This window comes from Grampus griseus, assembly GCF_964374135.1.
Source record: "Grampus griseus genome assembly, chromosome: 7".
Classification (NCBI taxonomy): domain Eukaryota; kingdom Metazoa; phylum Chordata; class Mammalia; order Artiodactyla; family Delphinidae; genus Grampus; species Grampus griseus.
The window spans coordinates 62,234,757-62,262,294 of NC_139001.1; the positions used below are offsets into that span (position 1 = coordinate 62,234,757).

Consider the following 27,538-nt stretch of genomic DNA (forward strand, 5'->3'; position numbering starts at 1 on the left):
ACAGGTGTGGGGAGGGCGCCGCTGACGGCCCCGTGCTCGGCCCGGCCCGCCGCCCGCGCGGCCATTGTCTCCGCGCCTCTGCCGCAGGCTGGCCTCGCTCCCCCGCGCCCGGCCCCGCTAGCTCCCCGCCGGCTGGCCTTGCCCCGCACTCACCTCCCGCGGCGGCTCCGGGTCGCGCTGCGGGCCCGCGGGCTAGCGGCGAGCGGGGGCGGGGGCGCCTCCGGACCCTCTGACCATCTTTGGAAGAGGCGCGGCGGAGGCTGCCTGCTAGTGCAGCTCCAGCCCACAAGCGGCTCCTATTTTGGTGCCCCGGCTGCTCCCCGCCTCCAACCGAACGGCCCCCCACGCGCCTGGGGCGCGGGGCAGCTCGCGGGAACTCCCGGCTGGAGGGGCCGCGCTGCGGGCAGGGGCGGGGTGGGCGCGCGGGTGCGTGGCTGCGGCCCCTCCCCGGCGGGCTCCCAGGCAGCAGGTGGGACGGCTTCCCGGAGGAGACCGCCCGCGCTGCTGGCTTCTGCACTTCTCCCGGGACCTGTCCCCCATCCCCACCCCACACACAGACACTGCCGAGCGTTTTCTCTCTAGACAAACGCTCTAAGTCCTGAATTAGGACCATATATGGGGGCTGGGGGGCCCCCTTTTCCCTCTTTCAGTAGCTCTCCCCAGCCCAGGCCCTAATGGTGGAGTGGAATTGGGGGTCGGGGTTGGAGAGAATGCAGCAAACTTAAAGGTCTGGGGTTCAGGTTGCCTTCAAAATGCTAGAAGTAGTTGCCGCTTTCCCACGAACTCCATCCTGCCCCCAGCAGAGCACTCTGGAGGAGTGCTGGGGAAGCCCCTGGGCCTGATGTGTACACTGTGGGTTAACTTGGAGCTTTCAGAAAAACTGAGAGCAGCCAGGGCCAGGGATTCAGGTTACAGTATTTAGAACAGAGTAGCTGGAAGGAGCAGCCTCCAGCCTTTCTTCCTGGTGGCAGCCAGTCCAATCAAGACGTACATATGCTACACCACAAAGTTCATGTTCTTGTTCCTACAAAAGGCAATATCAAATATTTTCATTTACCATTCATTCATATGCAAGATTTTACTGAGTGCCTAGGCACTGGTAATAGCGTGGTGAAAGATGGTCCATAGCTCGCGCGGAGTTTATAGTCTAGCCAGCTTAAGGGAGGAAGGAGACGAGGATGAAAGGAACACCAGAGGCCCAGTGTGTTTCTCAGAATATGGTCTGAGAGACAATATACAAACAGACAATGGCCAGACTGTATATGACAAAAGAACTCTGAACCACATAAGAAGTCCAGGAAGCCAAACCACAACTTCTGCAGCAATTGCACCAGAACAGTAAGGAGGTGGTCAATGACTGCCAACTTCCCTATTTTTACCCCTACTTTCAACTTGGGACCAGTCAGAGAAAGCCAAATATGCTCCCCATACCAATCACATAAAATACTCTGATTCTAGTAGCTGGACTCCAGTTTTCCCAGGCCAACAACCTCCAACGTATACCTGAGACCTTCCCCTTTTTTCCACTTTTATAAAGCTTTCCCGCTCCCCTATCTGCCTTTGAGCTTCTATCAAAGGCAAATGATGGTCCTGACTCTCTTGCTATAGCAAGATCTGAATAAATGGCCTCCGTTCTCATTTGGGTGATTTTATTTTAATGCCACATGTCAGACCACCTCAACTGAATTATGTGGGATACTAGAATCTGCATTCTAGTCAAGGGCATCAGGTGATCCTTTCGCACAATTAGAAGAACATACTGTTGGGGACTTCCTTGGTGGTCCAGTGGGTAAGATGCCGCGCTCCCAATGCAGGGGGGTGGGGTTCGATGCCTGGTTGGGAAACTAGATCCTGCATGCATGCAACAACAAAGATCCTGAAGTGCCACAACTAAGACCCGGTGCAGGCTAAATAAATACATATATTTTTTTTTTTAAAAAAAAGAAGAAGAAGAACGTATGTTGGACCCAAAATGGAAGAAAAATGAAAGGTTTACTATCTCAACATCTGGTAAACAGTTTAGTAGAGAAGAAAAGTATATGAGATTTTGTTTCAGGGTTAAGATTCTTCTCTGCCACTTATCTAATCATGTAGCTTAACTAAACTTCTCTGATCCTGAGTTTTCTGACTTCTTGTAAAACAGAAAATATCAGTACTTTCTCAACTAACATAAGGATATTGGAAAGATAAAATTATGACGGTGAAAGCACTTAGGATGTGGTATATAAATGTTAACTATTATAATGAAAGGATATTTACACTTAATTCTCCATTACAACCTCAATTTGGAAATTAATATCTTATTAACATTTCTTCAAAAATCATGAACTTTGTAGTTAACTGTAATTACAGACACTTTGTCCTTCATGGATAGTGATGTTATTGTTGGTGTTGTCATTCAAGGACACAATTGCGATTGATTGAAGATGGGGCATTCTTTCCATGGTTGTCATTGAAGTGTGGCAATGGCTGTTTGTGGCTATGGTGCCAAGTTTGATGTATAGTAAATATAGGCTCTACCTAACTCAGAGGAGGGGCTTCTAGAATCATAACAGCATGTAATAAATGATTCTCGAATAACGGAATTCACTATATTGTCATTTGTTCTGTTATTTCAGATTGCTGCAGAACCCAATTCATAATTTTGCTTCCATTGCCTGATGTTCCCTGGTTGTGAATTATTGCTTAAAAGTGTATATGGGCTATACGTCAATTATATCTCAAAAAAAAAGACCCCAAAAAGTGCATATCAGTATGTATTAGACTGCTTCAACCTGCCAAGAGAAGAGAAGGTCCTGAAGGGTATGGGCAGGAGCAGTTCCTCTTTACCACATGCTTTATCAAAAAGACCACTGCAAATGCTAATAGATTTGATGCACTCAGAAACATGTAATTAGCATTCATAAGTTAAATAAATTAATGACACTGTTCAAGAAAACAAGTGTGCCATCTGCGAATCCAAGTCTTAGGGAAATAAAGAGCCACCGTGGAGATGAAACATAAAGACTCTTGGCAGATACTGAGCTTGGCATGGAGTTGGAGTCCTTTTGACATCATACTGGGCTTTTCAAAAGACTTGGTTTCTAAAAATAACTATTTTATTTGTTGTTTTTACCTTATTAATACATCTTTCCACTAAGTATTGCTATGTCATTAAATGTTCGGTACGCTAATTGTGATAATCATGATCAATATATGTAAATGTGCCAGTATATACAGAAAATTTTGTGTACTTCATTTAACGTACTGGATAGAACAAGTTGGTGTTAAGTAAAAAAAAAAATAGGTATAATTTATAAGGCCACCACATACAGCTGAGTTAAGTTGTGCACTGCATAATTCCAGCTCATTCCATTCAAGTAGAGTGCCATGTGAACACTGTCTCAGGAGTTGTACAGTATACAACCAGCACAGGTAGGTATATGTGGCTGCCTTGGAGTTGCTATGTCTTGGCAAAGCCTTTTTGGTATGCTTCTGGGAAAATAAAGAAAACATTCTGATGACTGGGTAACAAGTGCTTTCACAAGTCAGAATGTTTCCAATTCCTTGTTTTCAACAAAAGTTAAAGAGCATTTTTGACAAATACTGGGAAAGAATCCACAAAATGAGTGGCAATGCTATAATAAAATTCCTCTCATTCCCATCTAGTTGTCTATGTGAACACATTTTCTCAGGGATTATATCTATAGAAATGAAAAACAGGAATATTACTGATCCTAAACTGTCTCATGCCAGCAGAAAACAATACTCAGCCAAAGATATATGGTCTCAATGAAAGGAAAATAGCCCAATTCATCAGACTGAAATAATTTTTGATAAATTTTTACTTTTGATTTAAACATATTTATGTTGTGTCAATTATAGTAATAATTGTAATGTTAATCAGCTCAGAATTTTTTTACTACTTAAGAATCAAGGACATAAAACAGTTAAAATTCTAATTTGTGTACATTTTTGTTGCAGAGAAGCTTAAGAGGTGACTAATAAAAGATTTTCAAGTATAAAAATACATGGACAATCTTTTCTTTGAATGTTTCCAATATGCATGAATTTCAGTTACCACCATTTTGTTAAATAACACCAATCCTTCAAACAGAGCTCAGATTTCAATTACTATGGTAAATTAACTGTGAATAATTGCATAAAATAGAAATTTCGCCCTCTAGCTCTTCAGTCCACAAATCACTACATAAATAACAGATGAGCATCAAGGTCAGTGACCCATCATGTCTCTTCTTTCAAAGTCCTTGGTGATTGGTCACTGTGCATCTGTTATTCAGTTCACATTCAGACAACAAAGCTTGTGGTTGTCTTACCTCCTGTCTTCCAGTGATAAATCTACATAGTATTTTACAAAAATAGATGACAGAGAGAGGGCATTGGCCAACAAAAATGAAAATGTAGCAAAGAATTAAAAGTGATAATGCCACAAGTGGAATTTGAGTTGAACAGAATGAAGTTCTAGAAGAAGTAGATGAGCATGGGAATGTTGACAGTGCCACCAGTGAAGAGACTCTAGATCTGCAGCCAGCTGACTTTGGTGCAGGTGAACTTTGTGACTTAAAGAGGACAGTGGTTGTTGACAAAGCGGATAATGGTGTCCTAGAAGAAGTAATACTGGCAAAAAAATTTCATTTTAGAAGAACTCTTGGAGGACTTTCCTGGTGGCGCAGCGGTTAAGAAACTGCCTGCCAATGCAGGGGACACAGGTTCGAGCCCTCGTCCGGGAAGATCTCACATGCCGTGGAGCAACTAAGCCCATGCACCACAACTACTGAGCCTGCACTCCAGAGCCCGCGATCCACAACTACTGAAGCCTGCGCGCCTAAAGCCCGTGCTCCGCAATGAGAGGAGCCACCACAATGAAGCCCTCGCACTGCAACGAAGAGTAGCCTCCGTTCACCGCAACTAGAGAAAGCCCACACGCAGCAGCGAAGACCCAACGCAGCCAAAAATAAATAAATAAATTTATTTTTAAAAAAATGCAAAGGATAAAATGTTGGAAGCTGATCCAAACTTAGAAGTATGACAATTCACTAAGTCATAGAAAGATGATCACTCTGTATTGTAAGTTACAGGACAAAAAGAAGACGGTGAAAACTGTTTACTCTTAAGTTTTTTACAGAAAAATAAAATACTTTCATTTCCAATGTTTCTAATTGCAGTGTACTAAGTAAATATTGGTCTTACTGTTTTTCATTTTCCTATACATTTATAACTGGCAGTAAGACAGTTTTTAATGTTCTGACAAAAAATTTAAAGGTCACAGGACAATCACAATTGTTCCTACCGATTTTTTTTTTTTTTTTTTTTTTTTTGCGGTACGCGGGCCTCTCACTGTCGTGGCCTCTCCCGCTGCGGAGCACAGGCTCTGGACAGGGAAGCCCTGATTTTGTGTTTTGATCATGGTATATCCCCAGTTCATTCTGGTATTCCTAGAACAGCGTCTGCCACATAACAGGTACTCAATAAATATTTTTTTATACCAGTGAAACTATGAGTAGATTAAAAGTAAGACTTTCAGGAGCTTCCCTGGTGGTGCAGTGGTTAAGAATCCGCCTGCCAATGCAGGGGACACGGGTTCGATCCCTGGTCCGGGAAGAACCCACATGCCACGGAGCAACTAAGCCCGTGCACCACAACTATTGAGCCTGTGCTCTAGAGCCTGTGAACCACAACTACTGAGCCCACATGCCTAGAGCCCGTGCTCCACTGCAGTGAGAAGCCTGCGCACTGCCACGAAGAGTAGCCCCCGCTCACTGCAACTGGAGAAAACCTGCGTGCAGCAACGAAGACGCAACGCAGCCAAAAATAAATAAATAAGTTTTTTTTTAAAAAAAGTAAGACTTTCAGAATTTTCTTTAAAAACTTCCTCAGGGCTCATAGTTCTCTAAGACATTATATAAATGACTTAATCTGCAGACACTGCCCTCCTGTACCACATGATCTAAAAGTTTTGTGCTTTTTTTCATTTTCAAATTCAAAGCATCCGGTTTATCTATCCCTTCCTTTTCGTTCTCTCTGACAGCACGCTTATTGGGTCTTTATCACTTCTCACTTGGCTTACTGCAAGATTTCTCTGTGTCAGTCTCTCCCCGTTCCTCCCAAGCTGTACAATACCTTTCATCCTCCCCAAACAGCATTTTCTTGACATCACTTCCCTTTACTTGCTCCTAAGAGGTACCTGGAAGAAATTCAAATTCCATTGATTAGCTTTCAAACCCGTCCATAAATTGGCCAAATCCTACTTACAAAGCTTGATTCCACTACTCCCCAGTTTAAACCCTTAACTTCATCAGGCCAGCCACATCATCACTATCTCGAGAATACGCTGTGCTCACCCCCATCGTGGCTCACATTATTCCCTTCATCTGGGAAGCTCTGTCAAGTCCTTTCCATTTTTCCAAGTCCTGTCCATCCCTTAAGGTATAGACCACAATCTACCTCTTTCATAAAGCTTCTCTTATATGACAATTAATCAATTGAATGAGTACACAGTACAATACTATATGGTCATCTAGTCCTTCCTTGACTTAAGTACTTTTTGTTTATGCTGATTACTAATATGCTTTATGAATCTTACTTGGGAATTATGAATTACATATGTATATGTCCCACCTCTTTAAAAGCATTTGTAAACGCTTTGAAGGACATCACTGTTTGTAAGACATAGCCCTACACTTATACTTCTACAAGTTTTTGTTTTGTTTGTCTTCTTGCACATAGTAGACCCTCAAAATATTTGTTTACTCTAGTATTTTTATCCCCCCAAATTGTGCAATAGGATATTTTTTCTGGATTTAAACCTGAAAAGGGCTAAATTGTTAATAAATCCCTGAAAGAACATACTCTCATATTTAACTGAGGATAACAAAATATTGCATGGACCAAGCTGTGAGAACAGTTGAGATTCTGATATGTAACAAAATCTGAATATGACTGTAAAGTGGTAGAAAAAAATGTGAAGGAGCAAGTTTTCCAGTTTGCACTGATTATAAAATCCTATGCGGCAAATGGTAGTTTAATTGTAAATATTTTTTTACTAGTTGTTTAGACATACAACTGAAAATTTATTTTTGAATATAAAAGACTAATTTTTTACTAAGTAACATCTTCCATAAACAATGGGAGTTTCTAAGAATTTCTGTTAGGAGACATTTACGTTAATATTTTGTTTCCATGTGAACTATCGTCACACAGACATCAGTTTGTATGACGTAAGTAAGATAGATTTAGTTTTTGGCCCAGAATATATTATTCCATAAGCCCTTATAGAGCACATCAAAAAATCTCTCTACAACAGAACTATCATATTGTCCACCTGAAAAAAGAAACCCATCAGGGAGCACAAAATGATAGGGTATAAGGTAAAAGAGTTAAGGCAATTAATTATTATTTATATATTCCCTACAACTGGTCTCATCTAAAGATGTACTGTGAGGTTATTAGGTCAGTAAAGGACTCTCTCTCTAATCTTCTGGGAAAAAAAAAAGCATATCTCATAATAGGGGCAGAAAGTGGCTATAAATTCCAGTCCCATTATCACACTATTAACAGAACTACTGTGGGAATGTAAATTGATACAACCACTATGGAGAACAGTATGGAGTTTCCTTAAAAAACTAAAAACAGAACTACCATATGACTCAGCAATCCCACTACTGGGCATATACCCTGAGAAAACCATAATTCAAAAAGAGACATGTACCACAATGTTCATTGCAGCACTATTTACAATAGCCAGGACATGGAAGCAACCTAAGTGTCCATCGACAGATGAATGGATAAAGAAGATGTGGCACATATATACAATGGAATATTACTCAGCCATAAAAAGAAACGAAATTGAGTTACTTGTAGTGAGGTGGATGGACCTAGAGTCTGTCATAGAGAGTGAGGTCAGTCAGAAAGAGTAAAACAAATACCGTATGCTAACACATATATATGGGATCTAAAAAAAAAAAAAAAAGGTACTGATGAACCTAGTGGCAAGGCAAGAATAAAGACGTAGAAATAGAGAATGCACTTGAGGACACGGGCCGGGGGGGTGGTAAGCTGGGGCGAAGTGAGAGTAGCATCAACATATATACACTACCAAATGTAAAATAGATAGCTAGTGGGAAGCAGCAGCATAGCACAGGGAGATCAGCTCGGTGCTTTGCGATGACCTAGAGGGCTGGGATAGGGAGGGTGGGAGGGAGACGAAGAGGGAGGGGATATGGGGATATATGTATATGTATAGCTGGTTCACTTTGTTGTACAACAGAAACTAACACAGAATTGTGAAGCAATTATACTCCAATAAAGATCTATTAAAAAAGAATAAACCAGAACTACTCTTCTCAGGCTGGTGCCTGCCTTCAGTTGCCCTATTGATATATCAGCTGTCCCTTGGAAGCTGCTTATGAGACCATAAATGAAAATCTTCTCTAACTCTCCTTCAGGGCTAGTATTAACCAGGAGCTAAAAAATTCAAATGCTATAAAACTAAATGAATATGTAGGCATATCAGATATAACATTTTTTTAAAAAGTAGAATAAAGATGTAATTATAACTTGTTCTGTAAAAGACTACAGTTGCACTACGAAAGCAGGTTTAAACTAATAGATTTGTGCCACAGTACATATAATACCTGGGTAGGGAAAGAAGTCTAATATGTATCTAACACAGGAAGGAAGTGATTGAGTTAGGCATCAACAATATTTATTAAACACTCAGGTGGTGATTGCTATGATGTGACAAGGCTGTGGACTTGGTGATAAGGAAATTATTACCTGGGGGGAAATATTTTGGATCTGTGGCTTTAAGAGTAGTGGTATTCTGTACGTACAATATCTCTTCACTTGATCCACAAATAAAACATATGGACTTTTAGGCATTAAGTAGTTCTCAAACAGGGATTATTGGCAAAGTCTAGAGATGTTTTTGGTTGTCACAACTTGCCAGGAGGACTGCTAATGGCATCTAGTGAGTAGAGGTCAGGAATGCTGCTATCCTACAAAGCGCAGGAAACACATATTCCTCCCCCAGCCCCCAGCAAGAAATTATCCAGCCTAAAAGTCTATAGTGCCAAAGTCAAGAAAGCCTATACCAGGTCCCGCTCTAGCAGTTAATTTCTGTGTCCAGTAATTCCTCTTTGGTGATCAAGTGCATAGGAGCTGGGTTAGGCTATCCTGTGGCAAGTAAGTCTGCACATCATCACATTTTGGCTGCTCATTTAGAGGGCCAGGTTGGACTCAGTTTTAGGGTTGAATTGACTTTCAGATTATTTCTATGGCACCCAGACTTGACCTATAAGCCAGGCAAGATTGCTTTCTGGCTTTTATTGTCCTTATAGGAAATGGTGCTAGATTCAGCAGGTTAGGCAATCAAGAGGCATCTAAATATTTGAAGTATTTCATCTTTGAGTGTATTAGGAAAACGAATCTCAACTCCCACCCCAGACCGATTGGAAACAATTTGCATTTTAACATGATCCACAGAGAAGCACTGTTCTAATATACATTGAGGAAAAAAGGAAGAGAGAAGAAAGACAATGCTTATATGAGCAAAATGAGATAGATAACCAGTGTCTTGATCCTTGAATATAGTACTGTGTCCAGTTCAGGGACAATCTTACAGAGGACCGTCAGTAGGTCAGAGGAGAGTTATGAAAATAAAAACTGCTTTCTGAGGATCAGATAAGGAAATCATAGTTATTTTGCTCAAAGACAAGAAAACTAAGCAACATGAAGAGTTCAAACTTGTGATATATTAATATGCTAAAAATTAAAAGGCTGACCCCCACATGGTTTTGTGGTAAAATGAAAACCTCCTTCTAAAGGCCTTAAAAATAGGATGACTTAACTTTACTTAGAGGATAGATTTTAAAAGCTCTTTGTAGCGAAACCTAGAAAGCACTTAAATTCATAATGATTTTAGAATTACAGAATTTTAGAACTGGAAGGTAGTTAGGGATAAAACTCACTCAGTCTAGTCATTTTACAGAAAATAAAATGAATTCCAGAGAAGAAAAATAATTCACCAAAGTCACAGAGCAACTTAGCAGTTAGAGCTGGGACTAGAATTCAGGTCTCTTGACTCAACATCACCTAGTTTTGAAGAATTCTTTTATTACTTAGTTCTGTGACCTCACCAAGCTTGTTTTCTTATATAAAAAATTGGAGAAATATTCCTATTTTGAAAGATTTTAAGATAAAATGAGTTTATACTTAAATTATGTATGTAGTAATGCTTATCCCTTCCTAATATACTAACCATGTCACACTTCAGTACTGTCCTCTTATTTTACTATAGGAGTTCCTTAAAGGACAGGGATCTTTCCTCTCTCCCTCCCTCCCTTCCTTCCTTCCTCTTTATAATTCTATCAATTTTTTACCTCTTCATTCCATTTAAATTGCAAAAAATGTGAATTTAGATTTAAGATTTTAATCTTAAACAATATTTATTAATACAGGTAAATACTTAGTTTTAAGTGGCAAAAGCAATATAATAATTATAAGAATAATCCATCTACGTCAAAGAGCACATATATATACATATACACCTATATGCATATATACACAGACACACACACACATACATATATACAAACACCCTTGGAGAAAATTCTGAAAGGATTTGGTGTATGGTGACATTATGAGCAATCAGTTTGCAAATGTTACCCAAGCAGTGAAGAAGCACTGGGGCCTTTGGACTGTAAGCAGTTCTTGGTAAAGCTTTTATCTGGAAGTTGCTGGAGAAGGTCTGGGCACAGATCTGGCTTCATGTGTGACCTGTGCAACCAGAAGGCCCCACTCTTGGTTTAATGCTTTGCTGTCTTGAAATTCTTAATAATCTTTGAACAAGAGGTGCCTCATTTTCACTGTGTTCTGGGTCTCTCAAATTATGCGGTCAGTCCTGTCTGAGCAGCTCAGCTCTGGCCCATTCACTGGTAGATGGTTGCAGGGTGCGCTCTATCTCTCAGGAGGTCTTGATTTCTTTAAATTTGTTTTTCTTTTTAAAAAAGTACAGTCATATTATAAAAAATTAGAAAATGGATTAGCAGAAAAAATTAAGTCATCCTCGAAACTCTCAAAGGCGGAGACATTTTCATAAGCATCTCTTCATACATCACGATGTTCAGTGTCTAGTCAGAAGAATAAAAAGCGATTCATTACTTTAGAGTATGAATTGCCAAACATAATTACAAAATAGGTATGTGTATGAAAATTAGGCAATTCCTTGAGATTAGCTTTTGTGTTAGTTTTTTATTGCTATGTAACAAATTACTACAAATTTAGCAGTTTAAAACAACACAAAAACATTGTCACAAATATCTGTAGGTCAGAAATCTGGGCATGGTGTGAGTGGGTTCTCTGCTCAGGGTCTCACCAGGCTGAAATCAAGGTGCCAGCCTGGGCTGTGTTTCTCATCTGGGGCTCACAGTCCTCTTCCAAACTCAAATGTTTGGTGGTAGAATTCGTTTCCTTGCAGTTAATTGTAGGATTGTGGTCCCTGTTTCTTTGCTGGCCGTCAGCCAGGGGCTGCTCTCAGCTCCAGAGGCTGTCAGCATTCCTTACTATATGCCTTCTTCCATCTTTAAACCAACCATGGCACGTTGAATCTTTCTTGGGCTTTGAATCACTGACTTCCTTTTCCGCTACCAGCCAGGAAAACTCTCTGCTTTTAAAGGGCTCCTGTGTTTAGGTCAGGTCCACCGGACAATCTATTTTAAAGTCAATTGTGCCATAAAACATAACCTAATCATGGTAGTAAAATACATCAGATTCACAGTACTGGGTATTATGCTCGGCATGTACACAAGGGTGTGGGAAATCTCAAGGGACCGTTTTAGAATTCTGCCTACCACGGCTATCCTAGAATCTCGTGTGAAGAACACGAGGTTCCTCTACCTCTCTATTCAATAGTCTTCTTCAATTCCCATTTTTAACTCTAGCATCTCTATTTTATAAGTTCACAGTTCAGCACAGTAAAACTGGTCACAAAGAATTTGCTTAGCTATGAGGGGAACACAAAGATTCTTTTGTTTTCAAAGGAAAAATTTTAGAGAACAAGAGTCTTACATTTTATTGCAAAAAGCCTAGTGTGTATCAATATATTTGTTTCATTAACTCTAACATAATCTAATGAGACAATAAGGCACATATTAAATTTAGATATGCTTACATTTTAAAATAAAAATTAAGACCAGATTATCTAGAAAGAATAAAACATAAGATTTAGAAAAGATTAACACAATTTAATGCCAACATGTTTGTATCTTCCATATATGAAGTACTCAGGAAAAAGATAAGCAGAACACAAGACCCTATAGATAAATGAGCAAAGGACATGTCCAGACATTTAAAAAGAGGAAACAGAACAGACTAAAAGTTGGACTTCAGTGAACTAACATTGAGTGCATCGTATGTGTGTGAGGTGTTGGCATATATGACAAGTACAGGGCTGCTATTCAGACACAGGAACTGTTATGTCTGTGGCCAGAATCCATTCTTGTTTGGTGCTTCTGTTCTGATTGGTTGGTGCCTGTATTGCAGTGGTTGCATGTCGCAACTAAAGATCCCCCATGCCGCAAAAAAGATCCCAAGTTCCACAACTAAGACCTGGTGCAGCCAAATAAATAAATAAATAAAATTGGAAAAAAAAAGAAACTTGAGGTGTTGAGAGGCTAGTAATTTACCCAATCCAGGGCTAGAATTCAAATTCAGGTCTTTTAATCTAGAGCAGAGCTTTTAATCACCATGTTACATTAGGAATGAAAAATGAGATACTACAATTTCTGTTCCTGGAGGAACTGGGATTGGACTAACCATTCCACTGTAAACAATAAGAAAACTGGACAAAGTATATGAAATAGCAGTTTTCAGGCACTGGACAACAGGCAGTGCAGGAATGTGATCCCTGAGAGAAGGGAAACAGATGAAGTGAGCCCTATAATTGCCTGCATTTCTGCCTGGAGACATTTCCCAGCCTGAGGTGCGGGGAAGGAGAATCCCAAGCGGACCATGGTAGTCTCACCGAGTTGAGGAGATGGAGATAAGTTTGGGGAGGCACAATTGGCTTTTTGTAGGACAGAGCTAAATGGAGAGAGAGTTTCAGAAATCTGTAAGAGGGGTTTTCCCCATGAGTCTATGGCTGGATACTAAGACACAGGCATAGGGTGAAATACTGTAAGTCTGGGCAAAGAATGATACCAAGAACTATAAATCAAATAATTCCCAGAGTTCACATAGAGCTTGAGGATAACTGAGTTCCAATCAGAGCCAGAGAAGCACATGGTTTTACACATTGGGGAACAAAGAAGGAAAGGGGACAAACAATGCTTATGTTAAAAAGGCAAAAGAAAAAAAAAAGACGGATAGAGGAATGGACAGGTATGTGATAAAACAAGCAGAGTAAAATGTTCTTTGGGTTTTTAAAAACTATTTATTTATTTATCTATTTGGCTGCGTTGGGTCTTAGTTGCGGCATGCGGGCTCCAGAGTGCGCGGGCTTGGTAGTTGCAGAGCGTCGGCTGTAGAGCATGCAGGCTTAGTTGCGCTGCAGCATGAGGGACCTTAGTTGCGCCGCAGCATGAGGGACCTTAGTTGCCTGACCAGGGATCAAACCCGCGTCCCCTGCATTGGAAGGCAGATTCTTAACTACTGGACCACCAGGGAAGTCCCCAGAGTAAAATACTAATGGTAAAATCTAGACAGTAGATATCCATTGTGTTGACTGCAAATTAAAGGATTAATACGGGAGTATTATGAAAAATTTTATGCCCATAAATTTCACAACTTACATGAAATGGACAAAGTCTTTGAGAGACACCATGGTGGTTTAAAAGCATGTCCAACACCATGGTGGTTTAAAAGTACCTCCACTGAAAGGTAGAGCCTAATTCCCCTCCTTTTGATTGTGGGCCTTTGTATTGTTGTGGGTTTTTTTAAGATTTTTTTTTTTTTGATGGGGACTATTTTTAAAGTCTTTATCGAATTTGTTATAATATTGCTTCTGTTTTATGTTTTGGTTTTTTGGCTGCGAGCCATGTGGTATCTTAGCTACCCAACTGGGGATCGAACCCACACCCCCTGCATTGGAAGGCGAAGTCTTAACCACTGGACCGCCAGGGAAGTCCCTGTATTCTGTTTTAGAATACAAATAGAATATAGTGGAATGGATGGTGTTTGATTTCTGAGACTAGGTCACTAAGGCATCATGGTTTCCTCTTTGCCCTCTCTCTTGGATTGGTCACTTGGCAGGAAACCATGTCTTCAGGACATTCAAGCAACTCTCCAGAGATGCCCATGTGGTTGGAAATTGAGGCCTCCTGCCAGCAATCAGCAGCAAATTGAGATTCCTGATAACAATCAGTGAGGAACTGAGGTCTCCTGCCAAAAGCCATGTGAGTCAGCCACCTTGCAAGCAGAGCCTTCAGCTCTAGTCAAGCTTTCGTATGACTAGAGTCCTAGCTGACATCTTGCCCTATTAGAGATCCTGAGCCAGAACAATCCAGTTAAGGGCTCTTCAATTCCTGAGCCACAGAAACTGTGAGATAATGAATGCTTAGTTTTAAGCTGTTAAATTCTCAGGTAACTTACTATGCAGCAAGAGATAACAAATACAGTCACAAACTACCAAAGCTTACTCAAGAAAACTATACAACCTTTACCTATAATCTACAAAAGAAATCAAACTAGTAGTTAAAACCGTCCAGCAAAGAAAACTCCAGGCTTAGATGGCGTCCTTGAATTCTATCAAACATTTAAGAAAAAAATAGTATCAGCTGTTAGTTTAATTGTTGCTCCTTTCAATGTCATCTTTTTTTTTTTTCCCTCTAGCTATCTGATGCTTTTTCCATCATTGGTTATTGGCAGTTTTACAAGAATGTGATTTCATGTGGTTTTCATTTTATTTTCCTGTTTGGGGTTCATGAGGGCTCTTGAATCTGTGGTTTGATGTATTTCGGCAACTTTGTAACGTTCTCATTCTCTCTTAAAATATTGCTTGTTTCATTTTCTTTCTCCTCTCTTTCTGGGATACCAATTTCCTATGTTAGATCTTGCTATATCTTCTATGTCTTAATTTCTCTTCTGTATTTCATTGTTTTGTCTCTTTCTGCATTATTCTGGATATTTTCTTCGAACTTGTGTTTATTCACTAACTCTCTTCAGCTATGCCTGTTTTATTGTCAAATCCATCCATTAAGATTCTGATTTCAGTCATGTTATTTTTCAGTTCTAGTATTTCCATATTGTTTATGTAATTTTCAGTTCTTTGCCAAAATTCTCATAAGTTTAGTTTGTGTCTGTAAACTCCAATACTTGGAGGTCATGCAGATCTATTTAAATAAAAACTTCTGCTGGTGTTCATTTATATCTCTTGGTGTAGCTACTTTTTACTATGTGCTTTACAATGTACTTACAAAACTGTTTAGATTTTGAGGCCTATTGCATTAATTTTCTATTGCTGCTAACAGTTTTACCACAAACTTAGCATCTTCAAACAGACATTTATTATCTCATAGGTTCCGTGGGTTAAGAGTGCAAGCACAGCTCAAAGGGCCTCTGTTTCAGGGTCTTACAAGGCTAAATCAAGGTGTCAGCCTGAGCTGTGATCTCAGCTGAGGTTCCACTATGAAAGGATCCACTTCCAAACTTACATGGTTGCAGTATTCAGTTCCCTGCAGACTGTTGGACCAAGGACCTACTTCTTGCTTTTGGCTAGAGACCACCCTCAGTTGCTTGCCATGTGGCCCTCTCTGAAGGCCAGTTCACAACATGGCAGCTTGCTTCTTTAAAATTAGCAAGGGAGAGAGTTCCCTAACAAGATGGGCATAAGGATCTGATGTAATATAATCATATACACATAAATGATACATCCCATCATCTTTGTGGTATTGCATTAATTAGAAGCAAGTCCTAGATCACCTTCTCCACACATACACTTCCCCCACACACACACAGAGAATACGAGCTTATAGGGATCATGGGGGGTTACCTTAGAGTCTGCCCACCATACTAAGGATATTAATTTCCTCTAAGAGAGTTCAGATTTGCTTTAGTCAAGCACCTGGGAGTTCTAAAAATCTTAGATAACTTCAGTCCAATTTCAGGGATTGAGAGTATTCAAAGGTGAGCTGCCTGTTCAAGCTCCTTCCCTCACATCAACTTTCTGGCCAGCAAGGAGGACAGTGAGAGAGAAGGTTGCACCCTCATTTAAATTTCACTGGCCAATACTTAGTCACAATGCTCCTTCCTAACTGCAAGGAAGGATGAAAAATATAGCTTTTATTTCAGATGGTCATATGCCTGGGAAAAATGGAAAGAAGTAGAGTACAAAATTGAGGTAAGTGCAACTAGTGGACTCTACCAAAAATGGTTAATAGGTAGATTATATTTTTAAATTTATTCCCAGAGAGATTAGTCTTATATTTTACTTTCTTTGGTATTTATTTCCAAAGTATGTCTAGCAGTTACAGATCTTTAAAATAAGCCTAATGCTTAGTTCACATAAGAATACACTACTTCCAAATCAGTTAATTTTAGAGATAGGGATGCAGTATCTATTGCCCAAGTGTTCATTAATTTCACACTTTCCTTTTGAAATGAAATACAAATTAATGTTCTTCAAGTATTTTAAATTTATATCATTATTACAGACTGTAACTCCAGAATGCTGATTTAATCAGTATGTTATTTCTGTTTGGCAATGAAATATTGAGTGATACAATATATAGCTTGTAGAAATACTCAACATTTAAGAAACTGTTTCATATAGGGATATTAGAAAAATATCAGCTGACCTAGAAAGTTGTACAGTACTGTGTTAATTTCTAGGCTCACATGTTTTAGGCATAAATATCCCTTACGTAATAATGTTAGGATTTTCTTTTCCATATAGAAAGCTCCAGAAATAAAAATGTTCAATGTAATTTTATGGGAAAAAAATTGGTACTCTATTTTTTTCCAGGTTGAAAAAGTAAACTTTGTTTTGCTTTAAATTAATAGGTTAGATTATGTTGAAACACTTACTCTTTTTTTAAATTTTATTTATGAAACACTTACTCTTATACACTGTGATTTCTCTACAAGTTGAGGCCAGTAACAAATTATAAATTATGCAAGCAAAAAAAAATAATAATAATACTTTCATTTTTAGTAGTTGTAGATCAAGTAATTTGGACCAGATCTTCTACAGAGTACATCGGGAAAAGCTGATAGCTGAACACAATTTTTAAAATATCTGCTTAAAGACATGAGAGAGCTGACAATAACTGTCGGCTAAGGAAGCACAGAAACTTAGGTAGGTGAGCTTCTTTTCCGTGAAAGCGTTGGCCAATTCTGTAAGTGGTATCTGACATACTGAGTGGCTATCCTGACAGTCTTCGTGGGACCCAGGTGAAGAGGTATTGGAGTATGAGGCCTGCAGTGATAAACCCTTCCCCTTACTTTGAATAGGATCCCAAAAGGCGTCCATCATGAGTAAGAGTGATTCAGAAGCAAACAGGCCTTCAAAGGCCTGTTTATGAATATGACCATCTGAAATAAAAGCTATATTTTTCATCCTTCCTTGCAGTTAGGAAGGAGCATTGTGACAATGTATTGGCCAGTGAAATTTAAATGAGGGTGCAACCTTCTCTCTCACTGTCCTCCTTGCTGGCCAGAAAGTTGATGTGAGGGAAGGAGCTTGAACAGCAATCTTGGATCATAAGTTGCAAGTCAAGTGCTGAGGTTGGTAAAGCAACACAGAAACTTTGAGATACTTAACTCTGAAATTCTTTTAAGTGAGAGGGAAAACTTTTTCTTTTTTTAAAGCCACTGTTATTTGGGGTTTTAGTTTTATGCTGCTGTATTTAATCTTAACTGATACACATTTCAATTATTGGCGTATCACTCCTTTATTAGAAATTGTAAATGAGAAATTATTTCAACACCTGAAGACCAAGATACAACAGAAGACTCCATAGGCTCAAGATTTTGAGACATCTTAGAAAGAGTTTTCTGTAAAGTATATCCTTTCCGTGGCATGGCAACATCATTCTTCTTTAAAAAGGTTACTGGACAGACATCGTTTCCGCCATCACCTATATAAACAATTCGTGTATAATTCACTCCTCGTTGTAACTGTTTACCTACAAATTCTACCAAAACTACATTTTTGCAAAGATTTGGGGGGCACCTAGTGCAAGAATGAGCATGATAATTTTCCACAGTGAGATGACCATCGCTGTCAAAAGCTGCTGGATTTGTAAAGACTTTATCAAACACGTCATGAACATTGCTAGCTTCTAAAACCCAATCTATGAAGACTGAATTTGAATCTGAAATAATGATGCAGTCAAATTTATCCTTGTTCTTTCTTATAAAGTTTAAAAGTTCCACCATCCCTGGAGTGAAAGGCATTGATATCATTGCTCTTTTCATTTCATCTTCTCTTACACCTTTATCTCCCAAATACTTAAAGACTCTGCCCATAAATTCTGTCCAAAATCCTTTTTCATAAGAATCTTGTAGTTCAATAGGAAGCTTTTTCTCTGGAGCACATTGTACAATCCAGGTATCGCTATTATCATCTATGATTGTATTGTCAAAGTCAAAAACCAACAAAATTTTCATGGTTCCAGAAACAGATTTGGGTTACCCTGGAAAAGAAGAAATATTATTCCCTAAACATACTCGGTTCTACATATCTAGCTATAGTATCTATTTAACAAAATTACTCTTAATCTGCTGAAACAAAGGGTGAATATAAACAAGTTAAAATGACTAAGCATTCTAAGACTACCATTTAAGCACTTTTTCCTAAGAAGCAAAGTTCATATTTGAGCTAAATGAATGGAAAACAGAACATATAAAAAGGATACTCAGGGTATTATTGTGTTCCTGAGGGGGTGATTCTTTGAGCACTCAGAATTAAACTAGAGAGCAATCTAATGAGAGAAGTAATGAAACAATTATTCCCTTACACTTTAATTTAGAAAAGTTATAAAATAAGACAGAAAAAAATGTAGGCTAGTCATTCTTATTGTCTTTAAATTATCAATCACAAACTTATTAGTTTAAAATGTTTACAATGAGCCTCATTTTAAATAATAGGTCATGTACAATACATATTCTCTGTGAACTAACCAAAACTCTGACCAAATTTAACATAATCTGAAATCTTGCAAAATTTAAATAATTTTTTAAAAAAGGTTTTTAGCTTGAAATCATCGTTGTCAATGTTATAACCAAATGGTTGCTTGATGTTGTACTTGAAAGTCTAAACAAATTACTTGAACTGGAGGTCAGTTGAATTCTTCCACACTAGAAGTAACTTTTGTTAACAATTTTCACATTTATTTATATTTTCTCTAGATAGTTTAGCTCTGGAGTACCAAATAATCTGGATATATGTGAATAATCACACTGCTTTTGATATGACAATTACTCAAGTCTCTGTTTTCATTAATAGATAATGAAGATCATTAACTTAAATCTCAAGAGAAAAGGAATGAATCAACAGATGGTATAAATGAAAATTATCATGTAAAAAAGATAATTATACAGAATTCCCAGGAAAAGCTACAATTAGTGTCTGTAAACAACAACAAAAATTTTTTTTAAAGAGTAACTGTTATTTTTATAGATATCACTATATGCCAGATACTGGACTAAGAACCTTACAATCTCATCATCTGTCATAAACCCATTTAGTAGGAATTATTATTATCCTCATCTTAAAGATATATAACTGGAGCTTAAGTATTAATTAAGTTGGTTAAGTATTAGTTAAATGGCAGAGCTAGAATTTGGACTCAGGTCTGCCTGACTCCAAAGTTCATGCTTTAGTAATACACTCTAGTGCCTAAGAAATAGAATAACGACTATTAATCAGTTTAAAAATAAAATATTAAGTAGGTCATTTTGACGAAAAGATGTTTAATAACATGAAAACATTCATTAATCTCGAAGTACACACTAACCATCTGTGATCTACTTTACAACCATTCTGAAGTTTTAGCAAGAAATCCTAAAATGAAAAGTGAAGAACCCCACCAATAAGAAAAAGAAGAGATCAATTAAAAATAGAAAACATGGGGGACTTCCCTGGTGGTCCAGTGGTTAAGAATCCACCTTCCAATGCAGGGGATGCAGGTTCGATCCCTGGTCGCGGAGCTAAGATCCCACATGCTGCGGGGCAACTAAGCCTACGCACTGCAACTGCAGAGCACGGGGGCCACAACTAGAGAATGCATGTGCCGCAAACTATAAAGCCCAAGCGCTCTGGAGCCTGCGCACCACAACTAGAGAGCCTGTGCGCCACAACGAGGAGCCCACGTGCTGCAATGAAGATCCCAAGTGCTGCACATAAGACCCGATTGACACAGCCAAAAAAAAAAAAAAAGAAAAGAAAACATGGCATTTATCTACATGTATTCTCTGGTTTATAATGATAGATATCCAGCAGGTGAAACTGAGAATGAGCTCACGACTCATATAAGAGTAAGTATTTTTTGCCTCTCAATTTAGAATATCTGGAGAATAACAAACCTAGAGGATGTATCTCCTGTTGTATGAATTTAGATGGTATAATGGTATGAAGTATTCTGATACCCTGGATCCATGAATTGCTAAATGTCTAATCCAGGTGTCCCTGATTGGCTTCCAGAGATTTAAGTGCAGAAATCACTTTCCCATAGAAACAATGTAATAAATAGCAATAAAGCACAGTTGACAATCACGTTGGTAATGCACCTAAGCACATTTTAAATTAAAATGCTTTTTAGGCATTCTGAATTTATACACAATTAAAAAAATTTTTTTCAAATGTAACTCATTGTTGGTTGCAAAGTGTTTCAAACCTAGACTTAATCAGCCACAAGTTACTAAAATTCCTTCACTATTAACCTCCAAATAAGCTGTATCATAAGCCTGAAGTTAACAAAGTTCCAACTGTTAACTTAGTTCCACTGTTGACTATTAATTTCTATCTACAAGTGTACTTTTCTTAATTTCGGATCTTTTTCCATTAGTTTTTTCCCACCACTCAACATAAACCTATATTTAAAATACTTACCCAATTTAGTATTTCCAAGACAATTAATCTTACTTCAGCATGGAGCTTAGGTTAAACAGTCATGACAATCTTCAGTTTTAAACACCAGCCAGTTTCTAACCAACATTACTCCTACTCTATATGCAGGGGAAAAAGTCTTCTGATTCCAAGCAAAGGAATGGAGACTTCTTAACTCCTAAAATTAATAAAAGTAGTTAAGATATTTAAAAATTTACCTTTTCTAATATGTTTTCTCTTACATCAGAAAAGCACCTATGGCAATGGGAGGAATAAAATTTTGTTTAAACAAAAACCTTAAATACAAAACAGGGAATGTTATGTGAGTATAAACTCTTATTCAGTGGATAAAATCACAGGTGTTAGGTTGATTATGTTAAGATTTCCAGATTCCAGTTTTTCTTTTTGCCTATTAAATAACAGACAAATACCAAATTCTGTTGTCAATAAACTTTCAAAGATTTAGTGCTGTACTTGAAATAAAAATGTCTCCAAAAATTAAGGATGTGTAGAAAGATTTAGTGAAAGTGAATCTATTTTGAAATCAGTTTGTTAAAATGCCAGAAGCAGTTATTAACTGTTCTCTCCAGAAGCATGTAAAGTATATATTTTGTATGTCTGCAATGTTTCCAGGGTCTAACAATAGCCTATGTGCTTTTTTACAATAATGAAAACTAGAAACTACATAGACATCCAAGAATAGGGGATTGCTTAAATAAGATATGTACATGATAGCCATATAACAGACCATTTATTTAGTGAGTAAAAGGTTAAGATGTTCAAATTAAACAAACAAGTCACAAAACAATGTTTACAGTATAATCTCATTTTTGCTTTTAAAAAAGAAATGTCTGTATACAGTGGTAGCATCAATTGCAGTGCATTCTTTTCCTACGCTGATTTTGTAATAAAATATTTTCCCCGGAATAATTTAAGCTCTGTTTCAGATCAAAGTGCATATGCTACCTTCTTAATTTCACAACAAAGAAAAAAAATGAGTGGTGGCCATGGAAGGTAAATAACTAATTCTAGATACACTTGGCTGTAAAGATCCATGGATTAGAGTTAGAACCAGGTGTTGTAAGTCAAATGATACCTGAACACTACGCCAAACTGGCAAATTACTGACACCAAATATTGTAAGATTCAATAATTTTTGTAACCAATTTAGTTAAAATTCCACAGAATTTTTGTTAGGAGGTAATCTCCATGGGTCTCTAGTGGCTCTGCATATCTTACAAGGTACTCACTGCCCTTTGCTCTGGATATCGTTTCAAAAATGTATGTAAGGGCTTCCCTGGTGGCGCAGTGGTTAAGAATCCGCCTGCCAATGCAGGGGACACAGGTTCCAGTCCTGGTCCTAAGAAGATCCCACATGCTGTGGAGCAGCTAAGCCCATGAGCCACAACTACTGAGCCTGTGCTCTAGAGCCCGTAAGCCACAACTACTGAGCCCACATGCCACAACTACTGAAGCCTGCACACCTAGAGCCCGTGCTCCACAACAAGAGAAGCCACCACAATGAGAAGCCCATGACCCACAAAGAAGAGTAGCCTGGCTCACTGCAATTAGAGAAAGCTCGCGCGCAGCAACGAAGACCCAATGCAGCCAAAAATAAATAAGTAAAAAAATAAATAAATTTATTTTTTAAAATGCATGTATAGTGAACAGTCTTGAAAGGCATGCTTATTGTCCATTATAATAAAGATCTGGATGCCCTAAGCTCAGGGTTCCTGTCCTGTAATGCAACACACTCCATGTGCAGGTGCCTTCTGGCACTCTTTGCATCATCCTGTGGCAACTGGGGCAAAATTACTGATATTCTGGCTACAGCTACTGCTGTAATTCATCGCTGTTCTAGGGGTCTGCATCTTCTACAGAACGGTGGCAGCCTAAGTTGTCAGCATGCAAGTAGGGTAAAATCTCTGACTCTTCCCAGTTCTTGACTATTTTTTTTTTTTTTTTTTTTTGGCGGTATGCGGGCCTCTCACTGTTGTGGCCTCTCCCATTGCGGAGCACAGGCTCCGGACGCGCAGGCCCAGAGGCCATGGCTCACGGGCCCAGCCGCTCTGTGGCATGTGGGATCTTCCCGGACCGGGGCATGAACCCGTGTCCCCCGCATCGGCAGGTGGCCTCTCAACCACTGCACCACCAGGGAAGCCCAACATTTTTAAAACTATGATTCCAAAAAACCACCAATGTTGTATGTGCAAAAACTATATTTCTGCCAACAAATATTTTATTAATCCTTTCATACTTACCAGCATTATTACGATGGATCGATCATCTGATAGAAAACCTGAAGAAAAACAGTACAACTATGTGTTAGAACTTCAGTGATTAAAAATCTTACCTCCTTTCATATTGAGCAACTCCAGTTTGATGCCTAATGTGTATGTGTCATAGCCAACTACCTTGTAATGTAATTATTTGTACCTCGACGTGTTATAAAAGGATCTTTTGAAACGTAGCCCATATTCACTCTTAACAGGGTTTTGTGTCCTTAGAGGTCTGATTGGTCCTCCAAATACATTCAATTTACTATACTGTATTTACCGAGCAATTAAAGATATCTTAAAGGCTCTAACATGAATGTTATAATCCAAGTTTTAACATTGCGATTTAAAAAAAAAAAAAACTAAGCCCCGTCTAGCCCAGATCATGCGTTAGAAACCAAAATATTTAAAAACAGATTTTCTGTCAATTAATCCCTGAGTTTCTATAGTTGAGGGAGGAGGGCTTTGCCGTTCACCTTCCCCCGCGAGGTCTGTGGGTCACACACGACAAGCCCAGGCCTCGCTCTCCCGCACACCTGCCGGGTACATCCAGAAGCCAGGGGCAGGGACCTAGTCGGGTGTCGTTTCCCGAGAGGCGCACGTTGGATGCCGATGGGAGCACCAGGCCGGGCCCAACCGGGTCCCAGGGCTCGTCACTGACCCAGGCCAGAGACCCGCAGCCGTTCTGGCCTCGGCGCCGCTTCCGAGGGCTCTGTCCTCCCGCCCACTCCGGACGCCTGCGCCTGCGGGGGAGGACCGCCCCACTCGCACGCCTGGCCTTGACTTCCCGCGCAGGCGCATCCTCCCTTCTCGGGCACCACAGCCCACAGCTGCGCGTTCTTCGTTCCTCGGCTACGACTGTTGTCACTTCCGGCGGCGTTGCTAAGCAACTGCGCGGTTTAGCGGAAACTTCGGCGTCGGAAACGCCTTTCCAAGTCTGAGAGCGCCATGGGTACCTCAGAGTTGCTGGTGCGGCTCGGAAGGCGCTGTGGACGGGCCAAGGAAAGCACGGGTGAGCTAAAATGGTCCATCCCACCACAGGGATTGTTTCTGGTCTCCAGGCATGGAGTGAGAGGCGAGCGTGCCTTTCCTTCAGAAACGGGCTCCACCAAGCCAAAAACAGCACCGTGGGCATCGTCGGGCTCTGTGTAAATTAGACAGTTTTGCCCTTGGATGAATGGGTAGGTGGGGAAAGTATACAGAAATAAGGGTAGAGAAAAAGAAGTCAGAGACTCCCAGTTGACCAGCTGGCCCGATACTCAAGCTGTGCCGTTGCCGGTCCAAGAGTCTGGTGTTTGCTGAATTTTCTCGCACTTAAGCTTTGTTATTCATTGAGTGAATCGGAATGTATTTTGGAAATATCAGTGACCTCATTAGAGTCTTGACTCTGCTGTGAACCTACTGAGTACTCTTAGGAAAGTGTCTGAAGGAAAATCTCAATTTCTTCAACTGTAAAATGAAAGTAAGGTCTCATTCTAAGGCGTATACTTTGATAGAGTGTGAAAATAATGCTACTTAAGGTATTATAATTCACATGACCTTTTATAAAAATTTGATTTTATAATAGAAGTAGCCTAGTGAGACATTTAAAGATCTCTTTATTAATTCCAGTGATTTTAGTTTCTTAAGATTGTGAATTCCCAATTAATGTTCTCATGGTGACAGAACCTTGGGAACTTGGACTATCTTCATGTCACCTCCGGAGCTTCTGTAGCAATAGAGTCCCTTGTGCCAAATGCTGAGTGAGAGCCAGCCAGTCTCCCACCAGTGGACACTAGTGGGTATTTATGCTGTGGAGGGCTTAAGAAGTAGCAGCAGAGGGTCATGACATGTAGGAGAGAGACAGTACCCATGTGGCATGTATTGAAAAAACAAAATTACGCTCACATATTCACTTTCCTATATATAAAGTGCTGCATTAAATCAAAAAGAACAACAGCAAAAATTGTCAAAATCAATTTTTGAGAACTCAGGAAACCAAAAGCTTGCAACAATTGGGGAGTGTTTATCAAGGCAAATAACTGAATCTTGGTAAGAACAATGAGGTTTTTTGCACTTTAACTTGTTCTAGTCCCCTTCTTTCTCCCTGCCCTATGGTAGTCTAGAAAACCACTGCGATCACAGTGAAATCCAGTGGCTTAGCAGCCTGTGGAGGGAGCAAAATAGCGTTGAACCCCTTCCAAATCCCATTTCCCAGATAACTTATTATTTGAGCTGTCTGGCAGTTCCTTGGAAACTTATTATTTGACCTGTCTGGCAGTTCCTTGGAAAGTCCCACTCGCAAGACTTGTCTTTATTTGACCTGATTCAGAGCTCACCAGTTATGTTTGTTAAAACAATCAGTGGCAATTTTTAAAAGTTTTAATTGCTTCACTTCTCCAACAGCCATTACTAGCATTGTGTGAAGGTCGCTGTGAGGTAGGAATCATGGAAATAAGACTGCCCTCTGAGAACTGAACTCTGCATCAATGGAGTAAAGCATGGATATGTGAAATCATTCATAGCTCGGAGGTCAATCAGGGCTCTCCTGATCCTCAAAGATATGAGGGAACTGGGACTTTCCTGGTGGCGCAGTGGTTAAGAATCCACCTGCCAATGCAGGGGACATGGGTTTGAGCCCTCGTCCGGAAGACCCCACATGCTGCGGAGTAACTAAGCCCGTGCGCCGTAACTACTGAGCCCGCGGGCCACAACTAATGAAGCCCGCGTGCCTAGAGCCCGTGCTCCGCAACAAGAGAAGCCACCACAATGAGAAGCCCACATACCGCAACGAAGAGTAGCCCCCGCTCGCCATAGCTAGAGAAAGCCCATGTGCAGCAACGAAGACCCAACGCAGCCAAAAATAAAAAATAAACTTATTTATAAGAAAAAAAAAAGACATGAGGGAACTTGGCCCAACTTTTGTTAACCTGAGATAGTAAAAAGCCTTTCCCAAACTTTCCATGGATTGTCCTATTTTTCCTGCTGCTTTTGTGGTGGTTCTCTTGGTTCTCCTCCTGTATCAGAGTTCATGAAAAGTTCTTGAATAAAATATCTCATGAATGTAGTTACTCTACAGAAGATTAAGGTGTCATGAGGGATCACATTGTTCACTACACAGCTTTTTGGCATCTTGTTTTCCTGCCACTGCTGCCAAAGCTTGCTCACCACTGTATACTTTGTAAGGAGCAGCTCCTGCCAGTATGGGCTATTTGGTCTACCCAGCCCCTTTAGTATTTTGGAAAATTAAATTGTCTCCATTTTATTTCACATCTTAAAGAATTAGAATGACTCTTGGGTCAGAGAAAGAAAAGCATATTTTTTTTCATAAATTTATTAATTTATTTTTGGCTGTGTTGGGTTTTTGTTGCTGCGTGTGGGCTTTGTCTAGTTGTGGTGAGCTGGGGCCACTCTTCGTTGCGGTGCGTGGGCTTCTCATTGCAGTGGTTTTTCTTGTTGCAGAGCACAGGCTCTAGGTGCAGGGGCTTCAGTAGTTGTGGCACACGGCCTCAGTAGTTGTGGCTCATGGGCTGTAGAGCGCAGGCTCAGTAGTTGTGGCACACAGGCTCAGCTGCTCTGCGGCATGTGGGATCTTCCCAGACCAGGGCTCGAACCCATGTCCCCTGCATTGGCAGGCTGGTTCTTAACCACTGCGCCACCAGGGACGTCCAAGAAAAGCATATTAATATGCCTAACAAAATGCTAATCCAAAGGCAGGTGGCTTAATCTAATGGCCTTTGTTTATGTAGCTTCTAATTGTAAGTAACACAAACCAAGTTGAGCCAGTTTAGGTGAAGCAAAGGAAAATTGTTACAAGGCTATAAGGATGTATTGGTCAGGACTCTTTGGTTACAAGTGATTGATCTAATTCACTGTAGTTAAAAGGGGAATATTTTGGCTCACATACCTGTGAATTTAGGTATAACTCGATCCAGGACACTATTCTACTTCTCAGCTTTGCTTGTCTTTATTCTGCATGTGGAGACTTGGTATATGGTAGGCAAGATGGTACCTGTGGTTCTAAACTCACATTTCAGGTTAACAACCAAATTCTCACTCCCATCAACTTTAATTCAAACCCCAAGAAGACTCTAATTGTCCTAGCAGCTTTTCTCTTAGTATCTTTCTGGAGCCACATGATTTCTTGCCTCTGCTTTTCTACTTCTGTTTCATTCTTCTAATAAAAGCAGTAAAAATAATAATAATTAATATTTATCTCACATATTGTGTGCCAGGCACT

At 39.7% G+C, this 27,538-nt stretch overlaps 3 protein-coding genes across 5 annotated transcripts in view; 1 reads left to right on the forward strand and 2 right to left on the reverse strand.

The window, feature by feature from the left end:
- Positions 1–10,739, reverse strand: part of LOC309824930 (kelch-like protein 23) — a 28,857-nt gene extending 18,118 nt beyond the window's left edge. The window contains exons 1-2 of one of the 2 annotated variants that reach the window (XM_082658236.1): positions 10,666–10,739; positions 6,121–6,184 (exon numbers count right to left, since the gene is read on the reverse strand). In XM_082658236.1, the coding sequence (XP_082514362.1) occupies positions 6,121–6,154 (34 nt within the window). In that variant the 5' untranslated portion in view covers positions 6,155–6,184; positions 10,666–10,739. Of the gene's footprint in view, positions 1–153; positions 384–6,120; positions 6,185–10,665 lie in introns of those variants that run through there. The other variant, XM_082658237.1, reaches the window with a different exon arrangement.
- Positions 10,740–10,999: 260 nt separating this feature from the next.
- PHOSPHO2 (phosphatase, orphan 2) lies at positions 11,000–23,342 on the reverse strand. 2 transcript variants are annotated; one of them, XR_014296989.1, is made up of 3 exons: positions 23,305–23,342; positions 21,047–21,221; positions 11,000–11,129 (listed from the first exon to the last, which is right to left on the reverse strand). XR_014296989.1 is itself a non-coding variant. In XM_082658239.1 (2 exons), exon 2 carries the CDS (start codon positions 18,601–18,603, stop codon positions 17,878–17,880), a length of 726 nt encoding a protein of 241 aa, XP_082514365.1. In that variant the 5' UTR covers positions 18,604–18,629; positions 21,047–21,181; the 3' UTR covers positions 17,834–17,877. The 2 variants fall into 2 exon arrangements, 1 of the variants encoding a protein (XP_082514365.1); XM_082658239.1 differs by lacking the exons at positions 11,000–11,129; positions 23,305–23,342 and adding an exon at positions 17,834–18,629 and having other exon boundaries at positions 21,047–21,181.
- A 925-nt stretch (positions 23,343–24,267) lies between these two features.
- CFAP210 (cilia and flagella associated protein 210) overlaps positions 24,268–27,538 on the forward strand; it is a gene marked incomplete at both ends in the record, with an annotated part of 36,728 nt that continues 33,457 nt past the window's right edge. Inside the window, one exon of the mRNA XM_082657938.1 lies at positions 24,268–24,331. Within this exon, the coding sequence (XP_082514064.1) occupies positions 24,268–24,331 (64 nt within the window). The remainder of the gene's footprint in view (positions 24,332–27,538) is intronic.

Excerpts from the sequence above, each read along its gene's own strand:
- PHOSPHO2 (XM_082658239.1), bottom strand. The coding sequence starts at position 18,603 with ATGAAAATTTTGTTGGTTTTTGACTTTGACAATACAATCATAGATGAT.